The sequence below is a fragment of the Quercus lobata genome, chromosome 8 (genome assembly GCF_001633185.2).
Source record: "Quercus lobata isolate SW786 chromosome 8, ValleyOak3.0 Primary Assembly, whole genome shotgun sequence".
NCBI lineage: Eukaryota > Viridiplantae > Streptophyta > Magnoliopsida > Fagales > Fagaceae > Quercus > Quercus lobata.
The window spans coordinates 1,197,589-1,216,452 of record NC_044911.1 but is presented as its reverse complement, the minus strand read 5'-3'; the positions used below and the strand labels follow the sequence as shown (position 1 = coordinate 1,216,452).

Here is an 18,864-nt window from a genome sequence, read left to right as displayed (position 1 = left end):
CCAATGGGCTAATCTAATCTAAGCTATACACTAACACTAATATTCCATCAACAATTAGGCTTTAACTTTTACTTTCATACTATAGCCTTATTCTACTCACTAATCCTCTCACTTGGTGAGCTTTTTACACCATTGTTAACTGAGCCATTATGATGTATGCATATACTTAAAATAAATAATAAGCTTTGAGGTAATTCCTAGCTTGGAAAAACATGCTAAAAATTGCAACCTATTTATACAGCTGAAAGTGGATCGTCTTCTGGAGGTTCACGGGTTAGTAGCATCAAGACATTGATCTATGTTGTGTATAAGAGCATAAGGACTGTTGTTTTCTCCAATAAACTCAACTTGCTGCTCCCTTTTGGGCTAGCAGCAATTCTTGTTCAGGAACTGACTGATCAATCTGTGAGTTGCAGTTCTCATTGGCTTGAATCATTTAAATCATTGGTCGAAGATTTTTTTTGTTTATTTGTTTTGAGGTGGATTATAGGCTTGGGTCTTCTTTCTAAGCTTAGTGGATATAGCACCTTTGGCTGAGCGTTTAGGTTATGCTACAGAGTAAGGATTTCCGTTTCTCTCTCTCTCTAAAGAATATGATTTTCTTTTTGAAAGGGAATATGTATTAGTAAGTTGCTAATGTGTTGGTTTTCACTCTGGTTTAGGCAGCTAGCCTTTTCATTGGACCAACAGGTAAAGTTTTCGTTATATCTCAATTTTAATGTCCTACAGTGTTATCCTTAGTATATGCCCAAATCATTTGGTATTATTGATTGTGTGTTGATTGCATCATTAGCTTCCCTTATATGTAAAAGAGGAGGCACCACTAAGGCCAACTGAACAAGATTAACCAATTAGTTAACAAAATAACTAATTCTATCTATTTACAATAGATAAGTGGAAAATATTGAAATTATGTAAAATTTCTGATATGTAGTGAATTTGAAATTTGCAGTTGGAGGTCTATTGAATGCTACTTTTGGGAATGTAACATAACTAATTATATCAATCTTTGCTTTGAAAAGTGGATTGATACATATTGTTCAGCTGTCGTTATTGGGTTCAATTCTGTCAAACTTGTTGCTGGTGCTTGGATGTGCATTCTTTTGTGGTGGGCTTGTTCTTCAAAAGGAGCAGCTGTTTAATAAGGTGGATGTATTAGCAGATTTTTTGATTTTTTTTTAATTGTCTTGTTATCTTTCATGCTAAAGCTGATATATGTGGTATGTAGGCAACCGTTGTGGTAAACTCTGGATTGCTGTTGATGGCAGTCATGGGCGCACTTTTACCGACTGTTCTTCATTATACACACACTGAGGTTTATTTTGGGAAGTTAGAGTTGGCTCTTTCAAGATTTAGCAGTTGCATCATGCTTGTCACATATGCTGCATACCTCTATTTCCAGCTAAAGAGTCAAAGTAATCTATATGTTTCTCTTAATGAGGTTGGTTATGAATATTGTTATAAACTTTTTAGTAGTATATTTTTTTGGTATTTTTCTAACCTTATTATACATGGACTGATTATTTTCAACCTGGAAAGATACTTATATTACTTAATAATTTAAGTTGATGAGTCAAAGTCTTTTCATCTAACAGATATTGTTTAGACTTCTACAATTTTAAGCTCTCTTCTATATCTTTGGCACTAATACAATTAAAAGATTGAATATCTTCTACATTTGGCTGGTTTTTCTAATGGTCTATAAAAGTAGCTGCTGCAGCATATTCAAAGTACACCAATCAATTGTATTTGCCAAATATATATAGTTTGCTAAAAAGAATATATGTGTCTGGCCCTAGTTATTCTGTTGAGATCCAAAGCTAGCTGACTCCAAAATTTGGGACTATGGTTTGGTTATTATTGCTATTGTTGTAGTTTTATAGTTTGCTCTAGCAGTGACTGTTTTGAAATTTTTTGTTGTACCTTACAAGGGGCAATGACTAATTCTAGGTTTATGTGTATTATTATGAATAAAGGCTCAAGAGGCCCAATTATGTTATAAAGCCTATATGGGGCCAACACAACTCCTATAGTCCCTATATATTAATATATACCCTACTAGGGTTCATTGTAATTTATAGTTGAGAATATAGTAAAGATGTAGTGATTAATGCCATAAATACAAGTCATAGTATCTTTTTCTTTGGTTTAGGTTGGGGAGAAATGCAACATAGTTCTAATGCCAATAAGGGATAAAATGCACATTTGGACTCCATTGAGACTACCTCTGCCGACCACACCAATAATTTTAATACAACATTCTTATATTGAGACTTTTATTGGCTTAGGGACTTACTGAGTCTTTAGAACTTAAAAGGAGGCATTGCTATATATGTTGTATACTATATTTTCATTGTCATATTTTATGGGAACATTTCTTTAAGCATGGATTGTTCAATTAATTAATTTATGACTCAACTCATTGGCACCTTTGGGTGTTTTCCATTGAAATTTCAGGGTTCAAATTCCCCGTCTCTCATTGTAACTATCAAATTATAAAATAAAAAATATATATATTTATGATGTTATAAATGGCATGAACATAGGAAAGGGATTCAGATTGAAGAGGGTGCAGATGATGACGAAGCTCCCCAGATCTCAAAATGGGAATCATTAATCTGGCTTTTGGTTATAATTACTTGCGTCTCAATCCTCTCTGAATATTTAGTTGATACAACAGAGGTAATATTTTCTTGTTAGTGTTTCTTTCTCTGTGAAATTTGTTATCATATATTTTTACATAAACAAGTCTGGTTCCCCTTTTTATATCTTGGAGCCACTGCAATTGGACACTCTAATAAACCCCGTAATACATTATTTTGCTTTCTTTATCAAATGTTGGCTTGGTATATGGTTACTTTTCTACGTGTGCTTATGATGGGCTTAGGGTTTTAAAGTTGAGGTTTAGAGCTATGCATTATGGTTTAGTCTTGTACGTTTTAAATGATTTGAAGATACAGAATTGAACGGCAAAGAAGGGAAATAGAAAACAAGCAGGTTGCCATTATTTCTTAGGCAATAAGCAAATAATAGAACCTAAAAATGCTCGTTTGATGGGTTATTTGATAGACAAAGTATATGAGGTTTTAATTCAGGTTCTGATATGTAAGCAGAAGGATTTGGTTAGGAAAAGAGAGAATTTTTTTAGGGGTTGTGTGAACTACAGACTTGAATAGTAATATCAGCCCAAAGAAGAAGAAGACCAAGAAGAGAGAGATGAGAAGAACATTCTAGGCATACAGTTCTTCAATAATGCAAATCACTCATAATTCCATTGCTCAAGGTCAAATTCTTTAAATAAAATGAATCATATTTTTAGAGACTCTTTGACTCTTTTTTGTGGATAATTCGATAGTTGGAAACACAAGAAGGTGCAAATCAGTTGAGTTGCAAGGCTCTTGGCTCATTGACTCTTATTTAACCTAGTAAGGCTTCCAACTCCTAATTTGATTGATAAATTATAATCCAAGAAATCCCATTAAAAAATTCATGATTTTATTACAAACTCTAGAATAATTTAGACTTGATATAAATAACAAAATAATCCTAAAAATAAGGGAGGAGATTCTAGGAAAAGGATCCAAAAAAAGTCAAAAGAATTGAATTAGGAAAGGTATGAGTGGCAGTAAGAGTGACTTGTTTGTCAACTTTTCCACTATCACCCCCAAAAAACTAAAATCTATTTAAACGTTAAGACTTATGAATTACTATAATATAGGCATCAAAAGAAGATAGATCTTGCTTCTATCTGACATCTTATAATGGCCTCACATATGTAAAACCCATAATTCATAGTTATGCACAAAAGTACCTTTTATTTATTTTTTATTTTTTTATTTTTTATAGACTTCGAACACCTACAAATCATCAGTATAGAAGTATAATTTATGCAAAGCAAGGTGAAATTTTGGGAGGATGGACAGTAGAACCATTCAAGGGTCCATATAGGGTTGACTTGACTTGTGGAAAAGTATAAGCAGGGGATGTGAATCCTCCAAATTTTTTTACATTTTGAGGTATGAGATGGTTCAGAGTGAGATTTTGGTCAAACATTTGGTGTGGTGACAATGCTCTCAAGGAATTCCCAGACCTTTACACCTCGGTGGTGAACAAGGAGGCATTGGTAGAATCAATTCTAGCCCAGCCCAGATGAAGGAGAGATCTGACATTGGAGTCCTCTTTATTCAGGCTTTTCGGGATTGGGAGCTGGAATCAGTTGCTTCTTTTTTTGAGTTACTCTATGATAATTTACCTTCTGTGTGAGGGCATGATTGTGCCTTGTGGACATCATTGAAAATAATGGATGTTTGAGGTTAATTTTTTCTATAATGCTCTTAAGGGCTCCACAGTTTCTTTCTTCCCGTGGAAGAGCACATAGATGGCTAAGGCCCCTTGAAAGGAGGCGTACTTTGTATGGACTGCAAACTCTTGTAAAAATCTTGGCATTCAATAATCTTTGAAGGAGGCTTTTGATGATGGTTGGTATAGTATGTGTTAAAGCAGCGTGGAGTCTATTGATCACTTGCTTATTCAATGTCCTGTCACTACAAATATTTGGTTCTTTGTTTTCAAATAGTTTGGGTTAGTGTTGTTGATGCCCAAATCTATGTATGAGCTATTAGGATGTTTGCACAGACGTTTTTATTGCCATAGAGCAGCCAAGGTGTGTGAGCCGTGCCTCTGTCATGAAGAATCTGTAATAAGAAAAAAAAAAAAGTGGATCTTCCCTACTTTTATAATCGAAGAACATACTTTGCAGTCTTTATGTGATTGGATGCATGTGCTAGGCAGCAACCCTTCGATGTCTTTTATTGATTTTTTTACTCTCTTTCCCTATGATTTGTATTCTTTGAAAAGGGATCACACATCCTTATATGCGTCCCCTCTTATCCTTTTCTAATGAAATTATTTACTTATAAAAAGAAATTGTTTAATCAACCTTCTGATTGGGTGATTGTTTTGCAGTGAACATCTATTGCATTGCATATTCCACTTACATTTATTAGTGTTATTTTGCTCCCACTTGTGGGGAATGCTGTAGATCATGCAAGTGCTATCACATTTGCCATGAAAGATAAGCTTGTAAGCTTTCTAACATTCACTTTTAACAGTTTTTTTATTTTTAGATTGAGTTTTAACTATTTGAGCTTCTCCACAGGACATAACATTAGGAGTCTCAATAGGATCATCAACGCAGCTTTGTTTGTGGTAGGTATTAACAATATGAGTTCCTTTTAATTTCTATTTTACATTTTTTACTTCCAAAATATAAGAGTTAGTTATAGTTAGTATTTGTACAGTTTAATTTAAATTACCTTGGAACCAATATTTGAAGCAAGTAAATGCTTGGAGATGTTTCAATTGTCAGTATATCATTATGTTATTGATGAGTCACTTTGTGTTATTGCTTCCTCAAGATAGTAAATGTATTATTTTTTTGGTTGCTTGAAGTTTAGGTACAATGTCTTTTGTAGTTAAAAATATGTTAGTAATTGGTGCATATAACAGACATCAATTCATATCAAGGCCAGTCATCTGCCAGAGTTTGGGAATTAAAGCTCTTTCAAAGTTCTTTGTTTTGCACCACATTGGCTGTCTCTCAGCAAATGGATAAAAATTTTAACTGGAAAAGAGAGCTGGTGATGATCATATTGATCATGAGTAATTTCTACTTTCTGCACAGCTCTTGTTGCATCATCTGTCTGAAACTTATGTGATACACCTTCAAAGATGTGCTCCTGTTAATACCTTTTAACATGAATTTGGTTTGGGTGATCTTTGCTGCCTGTGATGTGATGTTCATTGCAGCTTGAGCAAGAAACCTTTGAGACAAATTAATTTAGAGAAAATAAAGGATAGAAATGTACAAGTAGGGAGACATGTTTAGCACCAAAAACTGGCATCCCTTTGAGATACATTTGTATTGATGATTATGCTGTTTAGTATTACTTCATTGAAGATTTTTATTTCATTTTATTTTATCAATATCTGCTAAAACCATTATTATATTGCTGCGGATTCCTTTTTCTGTAGTCCTTGGTTGGATTATGGGGCAAGCTATGGACTTAAACTTTCAGCTTTTCGAGACAACTTGGTAGCAGCCTTAATGCTGCAGGTTTGTATTTCAGTGATAGAAAAGCAAATCTCCATGATTTGGTCAAATTTTTATAAGAGAAGGAAGCATTTTAAGTAATATATGTCATGATGGGTTCTAATTTAAGCTGGATGATGGGAAATTCCGAAATTGTATATTTCAACATCTTTTTGAGTTGTCTTGTTCACTTCTTTTGTTTTAAGCAAGTTTGTGCTAATAGTTTTCCTTTAATTGTTATGGATTCCATTTTCTTTCCGTAATTATTATTAACTTTTGTTAATTTTATATACACATTCCTATATGCTGTAAATGCTTTTTTGCAGGAAGGAACTTCCCACTATTTTAAGGGACTAATACTTCTTCTTTGCTATCTGATAGTTGCTGCAAGATTTTTTGTACATGATTCATCTGCAGGAGGACAGTTCTGATTTGAAGTGTCCATTTTTCAAGCTTAACTTGCACCTAGTCTATTTCCCATTGGGAATTTATAATTAAATGAACACACTATATAAAGTTTGTCTTGAAGTGGAGGGTGACTGTATCAGTAATCCATCGTGTCTGCAGATGATAGGCACTATACAAAAATGTAGTTAATGAAGCAATGTATTCATGAGGACTATTTCCAAAAGCTTTGGTCCTTGTTTTTAGCTTTCTGCTTGTTCTTGTCAGTAAATTGACTGGTATCTTGCCTATTATGTTCTCTCTTCTTCAACTACTGCTTGGTGGTCAAATGTTCACTTATATTTAGTAGACAGAAGTGCCTTGTAAAAAATTGAGATACTTTTTCTTGTTAAATAATTTCTACCTTTTCATTTAGTTATGAAGGGGAAACACTCAATGAAATACTGGTTATATGGTCTGTGTCATTTGAAGAATTAAATTCATAATCATGGAAGGGATTTTCGGATAACACATTTGCATCTCGCATATTATATAAAATCGAGATTTTTTTGGTTATATGACATGTACCTTTCCATATTACAGGACACGCATCCAATGTTGTATGCCTCATTTGAAAGTATGAATTTGTCATCATAAGTGGGATTTTTGGAACTTATGGAAGCCATTGGGACTGGTAGTTGAGAATTTTTTTAGGAATTATAAAATGTTACTTCATTATTATTATTGTAATTTTTTATTATTTTTATTAAATCTTATCTAATGGTGTTTGTGATATTTTGTAATGGCCTGACTCAAGAAGATTGTCATGTGTAGAAAGTTTTACAAAAAATGCATTGGTAGGTTAGTAGCTGTATATTTGTGGTTTTGTGTCAGGAGCTTAATGGCATTGTTGGACTGGTAAGTGGTATTTGAGACATGTACTTTGAATTTGATGGTTCAAATTGAAGACGCTTTTGAGTTTTGGGTATAATAATACAATGGGTAAACACCAACAGTTTTAGAAATTGGATATAATCCAGATTAGGACCAAATTGGACTAAATAGGACCACAGTGGACCGAATAGGACTAATGTCGACTGTATAGGACAGAAGTAGATAGAATGGACTGAACAAGACGAATGTGGACTGAATAGAACTAAAGTGGATAGAATGGACGGAATGACCTGGATAGGACTAAAGTGGGCAGAATGGACTGAATAGGACCAATGTGGACCGAATAAAAATGAAGTGTATAGAATAGGACCAATGTGGATCAAATAAGACCAAAGTTTATCAAAGCTTAGATAAAGAAAATCTCTAGCAAAAGCATATAAACTCACCAAAAATATTAGAAATTTTTACTTCAAATAAAATGAATGAAGATGCTTAGAGTTTCCTAAGAATTTTTACAGTGATCTTGTCAAAAAATGATGGTGGAGATGATGGTAAACAGTGAGGTACCGGTGGGGAAGTATGAGGGAGCGAGAGAGGAGTGTTAGTGTGTTTGTGATAAAATGGGAAATAAAAGTAGAGAGGACCACTAAATTGACGGGCCAAGAGAAAGGTATAGATATTTGTGGGATTTGAGTGGTAGAGGAGAGTGGGGTAGGTGGGGTCAGACGTGTGGCTCTCCAAAAAAATCTAATCCTATTTTCTTGTTATTTTTTTTGGTATGGGGTTGCGGCGTTAGAGCATTCACAGTTGAAAATTCTATCATATTTTATTTTACCATCTTAAAAAGTTACTTTATCAATTATATAATATTATTTTATAATACACTTAACATTCCAACTTTTATTTTACCATACTACACATTAAAATAATATATCTACACAATAAAATAATATATCTATATAATAAAATAATATATTTTGAAGAGAGAGAGAGAGAAAAAAAAATGAGACAGTGGAGAGAGGATATGAGACCGTGCAAAAGTTGTAGGTAGAATAAAATAATAATTTTTGAATTTGCAATACTGCTGCAGTACTATCGCAAATTTGTGATGGTACTATGGCAGTATTGCAAATTCTTTTAGCTTTACCATGCCAATTGCGACCAGTTGTTGATCTTTTTTTGTGCTGAGATGGTAAATTTTGGCAAGATATGACAAATACCATGCCAGCTGCGAATGCTCTTATACAATAGGCCCTTTCCACTAAAAACATAAAACAAGTTGTGAAAAAAATCCATATATTTTATTAAACATTGATGATGATTTCGAAGAGAGCCTTTTTAAAAAGGTATTAAAAAAGAACTATTTCAAGATTTGATTCCATGTGACATGTAATATTCCTAATTTCTTGATTTATATTGATCCCATGTGAGAATATTTTGCATTCAATGATTCAAAATTTCCAACAGTATGTGTCACACTTTTAACTCCAACTAGTTGTAGACCCATGCGATGTGTGAGAATATATGATTATTTTGAGATGTGTATAATATATAATTTACTCTTTAACTTAATTGTATATAATTTGTTCTTTCGAAATATTAAACAATTTCTAAAAATAATTTTTATTTTTTTTTTAAATATATAAATTTATCATTTTTGGTATTTTTGTTTGATATTATCCTTTTGGTTGAAGTGATCCATATATGATTATTATGAATTATATTTTTCTTAATTTCTTTTAGTACAACTAAAATTTTTAAGTTTCAAATATATTATTTAAAATTTTCATTCTCTCAAAGAGATTATCACAATAATAAAAAATTATCACATAATTACGATTGATATTATTCAAATAAATGATAGGCACATAAAAATTAATATAGTCATGTAGATTGTGTTTTGATATAAACTCAAATTCTTACTTCCAAACTAACTAAGGATTAACTCAAATAAATATCAAACCAAAACTATAAGAGGGAGTGAAAAGACTTGATGCGAACTCAAAAAATACAGCACTAACACGTATCAAGATTTGCAAGAAAGAATTATATATATATATATAGAGAGAGAGAGAGAGAGAGAGAGAGAGAGAGAGAGAGTATATCACATTTTTTGGGGAGAGAATAACAAATATAGAATAAAAAATAATAAGAAGAATATTCAAAATAAAAGATATAGTTGTAAACACCAAATTATCAAAACCATACTATGTAATAGAATAACATAATATTAATATATAATATATTTATAATAAAATAGGACCACATCTAATAGCCAAAGAAAAAAAAAACAGCTTAAAAACACAACCAAATTAGATCAACTTAAGTAGAGATGCAAGATTGAATTAAAAATCCACCAAAAGAATATAGACACACACACACACACACACACACACACACAACACACACACACACACACACACACACACACACACACACACACACACACACACACACACACACACACACACACACACACACACACACACACACACACACACACACACACACAGAGAGAGAGCAAATTAGATCAACTTAAAGTAGAGAAGCAAGATTGAATTAAAATCCACCAAAAGAATATATATATATATATATATACATACATACATACAAACATACATAACACAGAGAGAGAGAGAGAGTAATCACATTTTTTTTTATAGGAGAAGAGTTCAAAAAAAAAAAAAAATCATAATATGGATTGAATGAGAGATAATAGTTTATTTATAGTAAAGAAGATGGGATAAGAAGAGTCAAAATAAGAGGAAGATGAATGGATAGAGAAAGAGTAATGGTAAGGTAGAGAGGAGTAGGAAGATCAAAAGGTAAAAGATAAAAGGAAATGTTGGAGAAAGTGAGAAATTAATAAAGAGAAGAAGAGTTAAAAATGAGAGAGTAAGAGCTGAAAATAGGTGGATGATGTGGCACAATAAGAGAGTAGCAACATTAAATTTTATGCTTAAACTTTTAGATATATATAGATTCAAACTGTGGTAGCTAAGCTTTCACTAAACTTCCACCAAAATTTCAAAACTAAATGCATATAAGCAAAGAATAAGACTTTCATTTCTTTGTTGTTTTTTTTAAAAAGATAATTACAACATATTGCTAATTCTGTAGTTAATTTTTTTTTCCTAGACCCTCAAGTACTTTGTATATGGAGAGGTGTTAATTCAACTACAAGATCTTTGACCAATTTCTTATTTCTTTAGTCAATAGAGAAGGTAGCAATTGAAAAACTTGCCAAAGTTAGGAGTATTTTCTTGGTCAATCAAGAAGAAGAGCAATAAGGCCAAGACATGTTACTTTCAATCCTTTCTAGGATTTGATGCATCAATTGTTTTTTTAGTAATGATATGACTTTAAAGCTATTTTTTTGTTGCTAAATATGACTTTAAAGCTATTGCACCAAGTGTTTCCAGGTTTTTTCATGACATATGTTAAGAACTCTTGACTGGTCTGTCCCTTTGTGATATTGGGAAAGTGTAAAGCAATAGAACTTGATAATTTTCAAGGGAGAGACATGGGTGGTGAGGAAGAAGATCAGGAATCACCTTTACTAGGAAGCGCTTCTCAACCTGATGAACCTGAGGAGCCTCTCAAAAGAACAGGTAATTAGACTTGAAATTAAAATTTTAAATTTTGCAGTTATTGCACATATACTAGTCTTTTCTTCTTATCTTTTCAATAGAGATAATGTCACAAGACAAGGAAAACTCTTTTACTTTCCTCATTTTTTTGGCTATATGTTTCCTTCATCATGTCTATTTTTTAAGAGTTTTCTAAAAAAAAAAAGAAAAAAAAAAAGAAAACTATTTTAAGAGCTTTCATTTCCTTTTTATGTCTCCTTTCTCCTTTTTCTCTTTCGGTATATAATTTATTGAGTAGCTAAGTCCAATATGGGTAAGGATGAAAATTGAAAATTTGAAACAATATCTATATCTCTACTGCCGGAGAGGTAAAGCCTAATAATGACTTTGGTGAAAACAGAATGGGTGACTGCAGTAATGCCGTATGACCAAATCTTCTGCCTTTTGGGAACAGAGAACCATTTCCCAATAGAGAAATTATCTTATGCATTCATTGGATGCATATAATCTCTCATAGTAAGTAGTGACTTTCACATAAATTGGCCATATCTTGCATGCAACTGCTGCATATTTTTAACTTCAGTTGTCAGAGAAAATAATAATTCAAGTGGGTGCTAGATATTTTCACTTAGATTGCATATGGGAAGTGCAAAAAAAGTCAGTTTTTGTGTTTTTTGAGCTTATTTTGGCAGACCCCATACAAAAAACTTTTCTCTGTTATTTTCTATAATACTTTCAGTAAACAAACAATCAGCAAGCGCACACTTGGGACTGTTAACCCTATTGCATATTACTATGCTCTAAAATGTGATCCAGCAATATGCACTGCACAAAGTTAGATATTTTCACTTTTAGTATGTGGTAGTATTTTGGTAGGAAGGAATATTGGAGGTTGCAATTTGCAGGAGAGTACAAACACCAAAGATGGTCCCAACTCTAATTAAAATACCTTCCACTCTTGACAACTCCCTTTCAATACAATAAAATTATTTATACAAAGCATTATTAAAATTGAAATCTTATATATAATTGAACCAAGCATGATTATCTTGGCCTTCTAATATCCGTTTTAATTTTCAAAATTTAAGTTTCATCCTTCACCCTCATACCACAGCCTTATTATATCCACTAATTCTTCCCACTAGTTGAGCTTTTTACAAGTACATTTAGTATATATATATATATATATTTTTTTTTTTTTGCTGAATGAATATACTTTAATTAAGCCATCATGTAGCTAAGCGTCTTATATACGAACCAGCATCTGGTGTTTTTCACAGAGATCTTTAGGCTTCAAATTACCCCTTCCCAAACTATCAAATTATCAACCAAAAAAAAAAAAAAAGTTTATATGTTACAACTTTTTGGGCTAATATTCCTCTTTATTTTTGTGAAGGGACCATATGGACTTCAATAGCATATATAATAACAGGAGTGATTGGGGCAGGAGTTTTGTCTCTTGCATGGACTGTGGCTCAACTAGGGTGGATCGCAGGTCCATTACTCATGATAGTGTTTGCAGGCATCACAATTATTTCTACAAACCTTCTATGTGATTGCTATAGACACCCAGATCCTGAATGTGGCCCTGCTAGAATTCGGTCCTATATGGAAGCTGTCAAGGTGTATTTAGGTGAGAGATTTAATCCCAATTTTCTTATCTTTGTCACGTCTAATCTCAGCCATCAATCAACGATGTATTGTCTTAGCTAAGTGATATTTGTCTTGCAAGTTGAAATTTCTAAAATATGGACCCATTTAGCAAAAAAGAAATCAAGAATTGTGTTTGTGTTATGCTCCATTTATATTAATCTATAAGTTTTAGAGTGTGATTAAGCTAGCTAATAGTAGGTTTGGGCTTTGATTAGTAAAAATAATAAACAAATAAATTCTAAATCCCTTTTAGCTTTGTTTTTAAGTTAATCAGTAATACATGACAAAAAACAAAAGTTCATAAACTGTTCATTAGGATGACATTCATGTTAATAATCATCTTAAGGACAAAATTTCCTTTAATCCAGTTGCAATTGAATAACTTTCTATGTTATTTTTAATCACATGACCTATTTAATAGTAATGTAAAGTGACCAAAGCTTTGAGCAGAGTCTTTATTGTTGTCTACTAAAAAAGAAAGAACTAAGTAGTCCACTAGACCTGCAGATATTTCACTAGTCTGCACTAGTGAAAACCCTTATTATTGGGGGTGCCAATACATCTAATAATAAACATTGACCTTATAATGTACATGGAAATGCAGGAGAGAAGAGCCAGAAGGTGAGTGGAGTGCTTGTGCTGGAGGGCTTATGGGGGGGTGCAGCTGCCTATGTCATTACGGCTGCTACCAGCATGAGGTACTCCTCATGAACCATTTTCACTACTTCATACTCTTTATTAAAATGTTAGTTTTTTTTTTTTTTTGGTCACATGCTAGCTAAATCAGTAACATTCTTAAATATTAATAGTCCTTTGGATTAACTCCTCTGTCTACATCTCTTCAAAGAAAATCTTTTATTTTATTGTATTGACATGAAGATATGTGTTAGTCTACACTTCAGACTACCATCCTACTAATGAGAAACCATCTCCTATGTCAGCTTCATGGAGTGGGTGCCAAACAAGCTTCTAGGCAGGAGTCACAGACTTGTAAGAGGTCACTCCATAGATGGGGGTACAAGATAATCAGTATAACAAGACACGATAGCTCCAGGGACTTGGGCCATGGAAACTGGAAACTTTTGTTTCTAGACTAAATGGGCTTTGCAGTGCCAGTCTCCAGCTGGCTCTGGTCCAATCAAATACCAAGCCTGGCTAGCCACAAAATTTGACCTTCAAATGAAAAGGAAAAAACCTAAGGGATAAGGTTAATAATAGGGGAAAAGGAAAAAGTTTCTCTTACACTCATTTACCTTCACTATTTTATGCCAATATATATTTGGTAATATTGTGCAAAGGGTGATAGGACTAAATAAACATTGCAGCCAGATGACACATGATTATGGGTCCACTCCATGTCCTTTACTAGTTAGATTTTGAGATTCTTGAAATCAAGTCTAAAGTTTCTCAAGCTGCAAATGATGTGAAAGGTTACGTTAGGTATATTGAAGAAACAAACACAGCAACAAGAGTCAAAAAACAGGATGAAACATCCCTTTAGAAATGGTATCATGTTGGAATCAGAATCAGCTAAAGAGGCTGTGTATCAAACTGCCTTTTTTTCTCCATCATAGTTTAGGTTCTAAATGAGACTGTATATCTTCATGATGCTGATAAGCTATCCATGCAAAAGCCTAGTAAGTTTTAAGTCTAACCTTGCAGAATCTCACTGATCATGGCTTCAAAAACGCTTGAATGGCTTTAGGTCCTACTGCAGCCTTCAAATGATTGTCAAATTGCGGAGCAATCACCATGGTGTCAAGTACATGATAGGTTTCTCCTTTAGTAGCCCATCAAGTAGCTGGCAACTCTTGTGTTGTCTTTTACAGCTTACTGGAATTATTGGAACACTACAAAAATGATGAAGCTTATATGGCCACGTTCAAAATTTAATGTAATTTTAATCACCTGATCAATGATACATAAATTGCACACATGCATGCACTCACTTGGGACCAATTTAAAGCTTTGTAGAACTGATGGAACATTCTTATGTTAATCATGGTCATATTTACCATCACAAGATAAAGGCCACAGCAAGCTAGTTAGTTTAGATGGAGATAAAAAGAAACATCAAATGTTAGCTGTCACAAGCATGGTATATTTATTTGCATTTATGTATGTGTGACATAGTGTTTTGTATCCGGGACCTTCATAATGGTGTGTGGCATAGTGTTCAGTGTCTTAGGCCTTTTATATTGGGTATACAGGTATCAAACTTCATGGCCCTCTTTTGAGTTGGATAAACATGGCTATCCAACACTCTTTTGAAGTAGCCAAAGGTTCCTGTGATGATGATGGGCGTCTGAGAAAAATTGTTATGATCCGCTCTTTTAATTTTCTTTTGCCGTTTCTGATTGAGTTCAAGTTGGCTAAGTTTAATCTTCCTAATTCTTATATTTTTCCTTTCTTTGATATGTTCATAATTCACATATTTTCCTTTCTTTGGCATATTCATGCAGGGCAATTCAGAAATCAAACTGCTATCACAAAGAAGGGCACCAAGCTCTATGTGCATATGGTGATACTTTTTATATGCTGCTCTTTGGACTTGTTCAGATTGTTATGTCACAGATTCCAGATTTCCATAAAATGGAATGGCTTTCGGTTGTTGCTGCAATGATGTCCTTTACCTACTCTTTTATTGGAATAGCACTTGGCTTTGCAAAAGTAATAGGTATGGCAGTGTTTGCCTTCTTTTTGTCAATCACAGGCCTCCAATTTTACAACAAAAACACACCCTGTGATCTCATAAAGATGTATACAGTAGTATGAAAAGTTGTATCACTCTCTAAAATGTTGTAGTAATTCTTCAGGTTGCCGAGATAACCTATGAGAAGAATTAATTTTAGAACTTTGAGTTTTATATTTTCTTATCACTCCAAACTTGCAAAAACAAGAGCTTTCACTCAAATGAGGCTAAAGCAACTATGTGGAATCATCAAGAAAAAATTTTCAGAATGCGGCAGCTAAATGGAGGGTACTAGAGATGTTTGGTTGACCTAATAGGAAAGTTGGCTGCTTTGTCATTTATATATCAACATTCACGAGTTGTATTTGCAGAAAATGGGAAGATTATGGGAAGCATTACAGGAGTCCCGGCTTCTACTCTTGCCAATAAACTTTGGTTAGTCTTCGAAGCATTTGGGGACATTGCTTTTGCCTATCCGTACTCAATTATTGTTCTTGAGATCCAGGTATGGAGTACTATCTCATAATAAACCAAATTATAAACAAAAGCATATGAAAATTTAAGTTTGAACTTAACATTATAAATTTAGTAATAAAGAAATAAATAATTGCTCATACAAGTTCAGTATCTAAAATGTTTTGGGAAATTTGTTAAATGAAGGATACTTTAAAGTCCCCTCCCCCAGAAAACCAGACCATGAAGAGGGCCTCAATGGTTGCCATTTTTGTCACAACCTGTTTCTACCTCTGCTGTGGATGCTTTGGATATGCAGCCTTTGGAAATGATACACCAGGAAACATATTGACAGGATTTGGTTTCTATGAACCTTATTGGCTCATTGATTTTGCTAATGCCTGCGTTGTTCTTCATTTGGTAGGAGGATATCAGGTACTAACAATCAATATACAATTTCAAAATAATAAAGCTATAACTTACTTTTTCGTTGACCTTCTCAAAATTTTTGTTTATGCCCAAATGTTCGTGGCACATTCACTGGCAAAAAGTCTTGTGGCTTATGCAACAAGCATTGCTTAAAAAGAAAAGTTTCTTGAACAGGACTCAAATCCTACGTAACATATTTCTGTCATGCATAAGTAACCCAACTTTTCAAAATTATATTGCAAAATATATCAAGATATGCTTTGATTTCAAACATATTTTTTTCTTTTCCCTATTTCCTAGTCAAATCCTTTTTTGTAGTACTTGTGATAACTCATTGTCTTTGATTCCATACTGTAGGCAGTGCCGAATGTTAATTACCTCTCTGCATCCTTGGCTTGCTTGTAGTTACATTCTTTCACATATTTTCTCTCTCAGATTTATAGTCAGCCAGTATTTGCATTTTGTGAAAGATGGTTTACCAAGAAATTCCCAAACAGTGGCTTTGTAAATAACTTCTATACCATCAAACTCCCATTGTTGCCGGGTTTTCAGTGGAATCTTCTCAGACTATGTTTCCGAACTGCATACGTTGTATCATCCACTGGAATTGCAATGCTCTTCCCTTACTTCAATTCAGTCTTGGGACTGTTAGGGGCCTTGAACTTTTGGCCTTTGACTGTATATTTCCCTGTGGAGATGTACTTTGTACAAAAGAAAGTAGGAGCTTGGACAAAAAAATGGATTGCACTTCAGACATTTAGCTTTGTCTGCTTTCTTGTGACAGTTGTCGGTTTTATTGGATCACTTGAAGCTATTATAAGCGCCAAACTCAGCTGAGTAATTACTGTAACTAGCCGCGAACCTGCGCGTTGCGCGTGATAATTACCTATTAAGGTTATTTTCTTTGTAGAAATTATAATTTCAACCGTCCAAAACATATTATCAAATAAACAATTATTAGCAAAATCTAAGAATTAAATTTCTATACATGCATTGTCATAAAATAATAATAATAAAAATAAAATTGCAAAAGTTAAAATTTGTCACCAATCCGATTATTTTCGTTTGGCTAACCTTTACTTTTCTTTAAATAAATGGTATTATAGAGTACTTCTAATACAACTATTAAGAGTACTTTGTCCCCCACAAAGGATTAGAAAATAAACAAAAATTAGTAAAATCTCATAATTTAACATCTAAATTGAGCACTATAAAAAATCATGCTATGTAATAGAATAAATACCAAATTATCCAAATCATGCTATATAATAGAATAATATTATATTTTTATATGCTATATTTAATTCTTTAAAACACAATAGGATAACATTTAACAATCAAAGAGAATAAAAAGTAAAAATAAAAACAACAACAATTTAAAAAACAAAACTAAATCGCATTAACTCAAATAGAGTTTTAAAGAATATAAAAAATTATCAACCTAAAGTAGAGATGCAAGAAAAGTAAAAAAATCCACCAAAAAATTTAGAGAGAGAGAGAGAGAGAGAGAGAGAGAGAGAGAGAGAACCTTTTTTTTTTTTGTGAGGGAAAACTATGCATAGAATAGAAGAGATAGTGACAAATTTATAGTAAGAGGATGTGAATAAGAAGAGACAAAAATAAAGGAAGATAAAGGGAAAGAGGAAAAATGATATTAATGTAGAGGGTAGTGGGGAGATGAAATGGTAAGAGAGGGAGAAAAATTGATGAAGTAGTGGGGAGATGAAATGGTAAGGGAGAGAGAAAGGTAAATAAATGTTAAAAACAATTATAAGAAAGTTGGAAAAAAAAAAAAAAAAACAAAAACAAAAACAAAACAAAACAAAAGAAAAAAAAAAAAAAACCCTAAAGATAAACTGAAAATGTTTTGGGTTGAGCTTGATAGTGGAACTAAATAAATAAGAGGTGGGCTGAATTAATTATACAGATTTATTATAGGGTGATAGTGGAAGTAAATAAATAAGTAATGGGCTGCAGTTATAGAGCTAAAAATTGTAAAAACTATTTTAAAATTGTAGGACAAATTATATTTTAAAAAAGAAAAGAAAAAAAAGAATGACGTGGTAGCTGATGTGGCGCAATGTAAGAGCAGCAACATTAAACGCTACGCTTCAGCTTTTAGTAATATATAGATTCTATAACGAATAGGGAAAATAAATATTATCTTATTCTTTTCATGATCTTAATTACAATCCAAGCTTTCAGGATGCTATGATTACAGATAAAACTGCAATTCTCAGTTTCTTCCCTGAGCAATCCACAACCACAATACTACTTTGGAAGTGGGCTTTTAACCACAAATCAATTGTGATTACATTGAGTTGCATTAAGATTTCTAGTATATTTTGTTAATTCAAAATTTTCAAAATTGAAAAAAACCATTTTGTTTTCCACAAAGTTCACAAAATCAAAACCATTAATATCACCCCCCGTGCATCAGCCTAGATAAATGCAAATAAATTTACAAAATCACATTGAATTATGCCCTTGAGCATCGCACTTGGACTCTCACAAGCCCTCCACCGGACAAGAAACTCATTGGTTGCAAATGGGTTTACAAATTCAAGTACAACCCTGATGGTTTTGTGGAGCGTTTCAAAGCATAGTAGGTGGCCAAAGGTTACTGTGAGATAATGCTACTAACACCTAGCAAATATTTAGACCCCAATAGTATATAT

General features: G+C 33.0%; 2 protein-coding genes across 4 annotated transcripts; both read left to right on the top strand.

Moving 5' to 3' along the window:
- Positions 1-247: 247 nt before the first annotated feature.
- LOC115955556 (vacuolar cation/proton exchanger 2-like) lies at positions 248-6,951 on the top strand. 2 transcript variants are annotated; one of them, XR_004084154.1, is made up of 5 exons: positions 248-1,146; positions 1,229-1,441; positions 2,547-2,682; positions 4,966-5,082; positions 5,159-6,951. XR_004084154.1 is itself a non-coding variant. In XM_031073720.1 (5 exons), exons 2-5 carry the CDS (start codon positions 5,068-5,070, stop codon positions 6,520-6,522), a joined length of 252 nt encoding a protein of 83 aa, XP_030929580.1. In that variant the 5' UTR covers positions 2,692-4,663; positions 4,966-5,067; the 3' UTR covers positions 6,523-6,951. The 2 variants fall into 2 exon arrangements, 1 of the variants encoding a protein (XP_030929580.1); XM_031073720.1 differs by lacking the exons at positions 248-1,146; positions 1,229-1,441; positions 2,547-2,682 and adding an exon at positions 2,692-4,663 and having other exon boundaries at positions 5,159-5,208; positions 6,034-6,115; positions 6,418-6,951.
- Positions 6,952-10,602: 3,651 nt separating this feature from the next.
- LOC115955555 (probable amino acid permease 7) lies at positions 10,603-17,036 on the top strand. Of its 2 annotated transcripts, none has more exons than XM_031073718.1 (7): positions 10,603-10,980; positions 12,356-12,592; positions 13,217-13,310; positions 15,075-15,289; positions 15,676-15,809; positions 15,965-16,192; positions 16,622-17,036. In XM_031073718.1, exons 1-7 carry the CDS (start codon positions 10,893-10,895, stop codon positions 17,021-17,023), a joined length of 1,398 nt encoding a protein of 465 aa, XP_030929578.1. In that variant the 5' UTR covers positions 10,603-10,892; the 3' UTR covers positions 17,024-17,036. The 2 variants fall into 2 exon arrangements, with proteins under 2 accessions (XP_030929578.1, XP_030929579.1); XM_031073719.1 differs by having other exon boundaries at positions 16,544-16,714.
- The last annotated feature ends 1,828 nt before the right edge of the window (positions 17,037-18,864 follow it).

What these genes read in the sequence shown, in the direction of transcription:
- LOC115955556 (XM_031073720.1), top strand. An exon ending in TCAACGCAGCTTTGTTTGTG is followed by an intron (nt 5,209 to 6,033) that starts GTAGGTATTAAC and finishes CTTTTTCTGTAG; the next exon opens with TCCTTGGTTGGATTATGGGG. An exon ending in TAGCAGCCTTAATGCTGCAG is followed by an intron (nt 6,116 to 6,417) that starts GTTTGTATTTCA and finishes GCTTTTTTGCAG; the next exon opens with GAAGGAACTTCCCACTATTT.
- LOC115955555 (XM_031073718.1), top strand. Translation starts at nt 10,893, where the DNA reads ATGGGTGGTGAGGAAGAAGATCAGGAATCACCTTTACTAGGAAGCGCT. An exon ending in ACGGCTGCTACCAGCATGAG is followed by an intron (nt 13,311 to 15,074) that starts GTACTCCTCATG and finishes ATATTCATGCAG; the next exon opens with GGCAATTCAGAAATCAAACT. An exon ending in TGGCTTTGCAAAAGTAATAG is followed by an intron (nt 15,290 to 15,675) that starts GTATGGCAGTGT and finishes TTGTATTTGCAG; the next exon opens with AAAATGGGAAGATTATGGGA.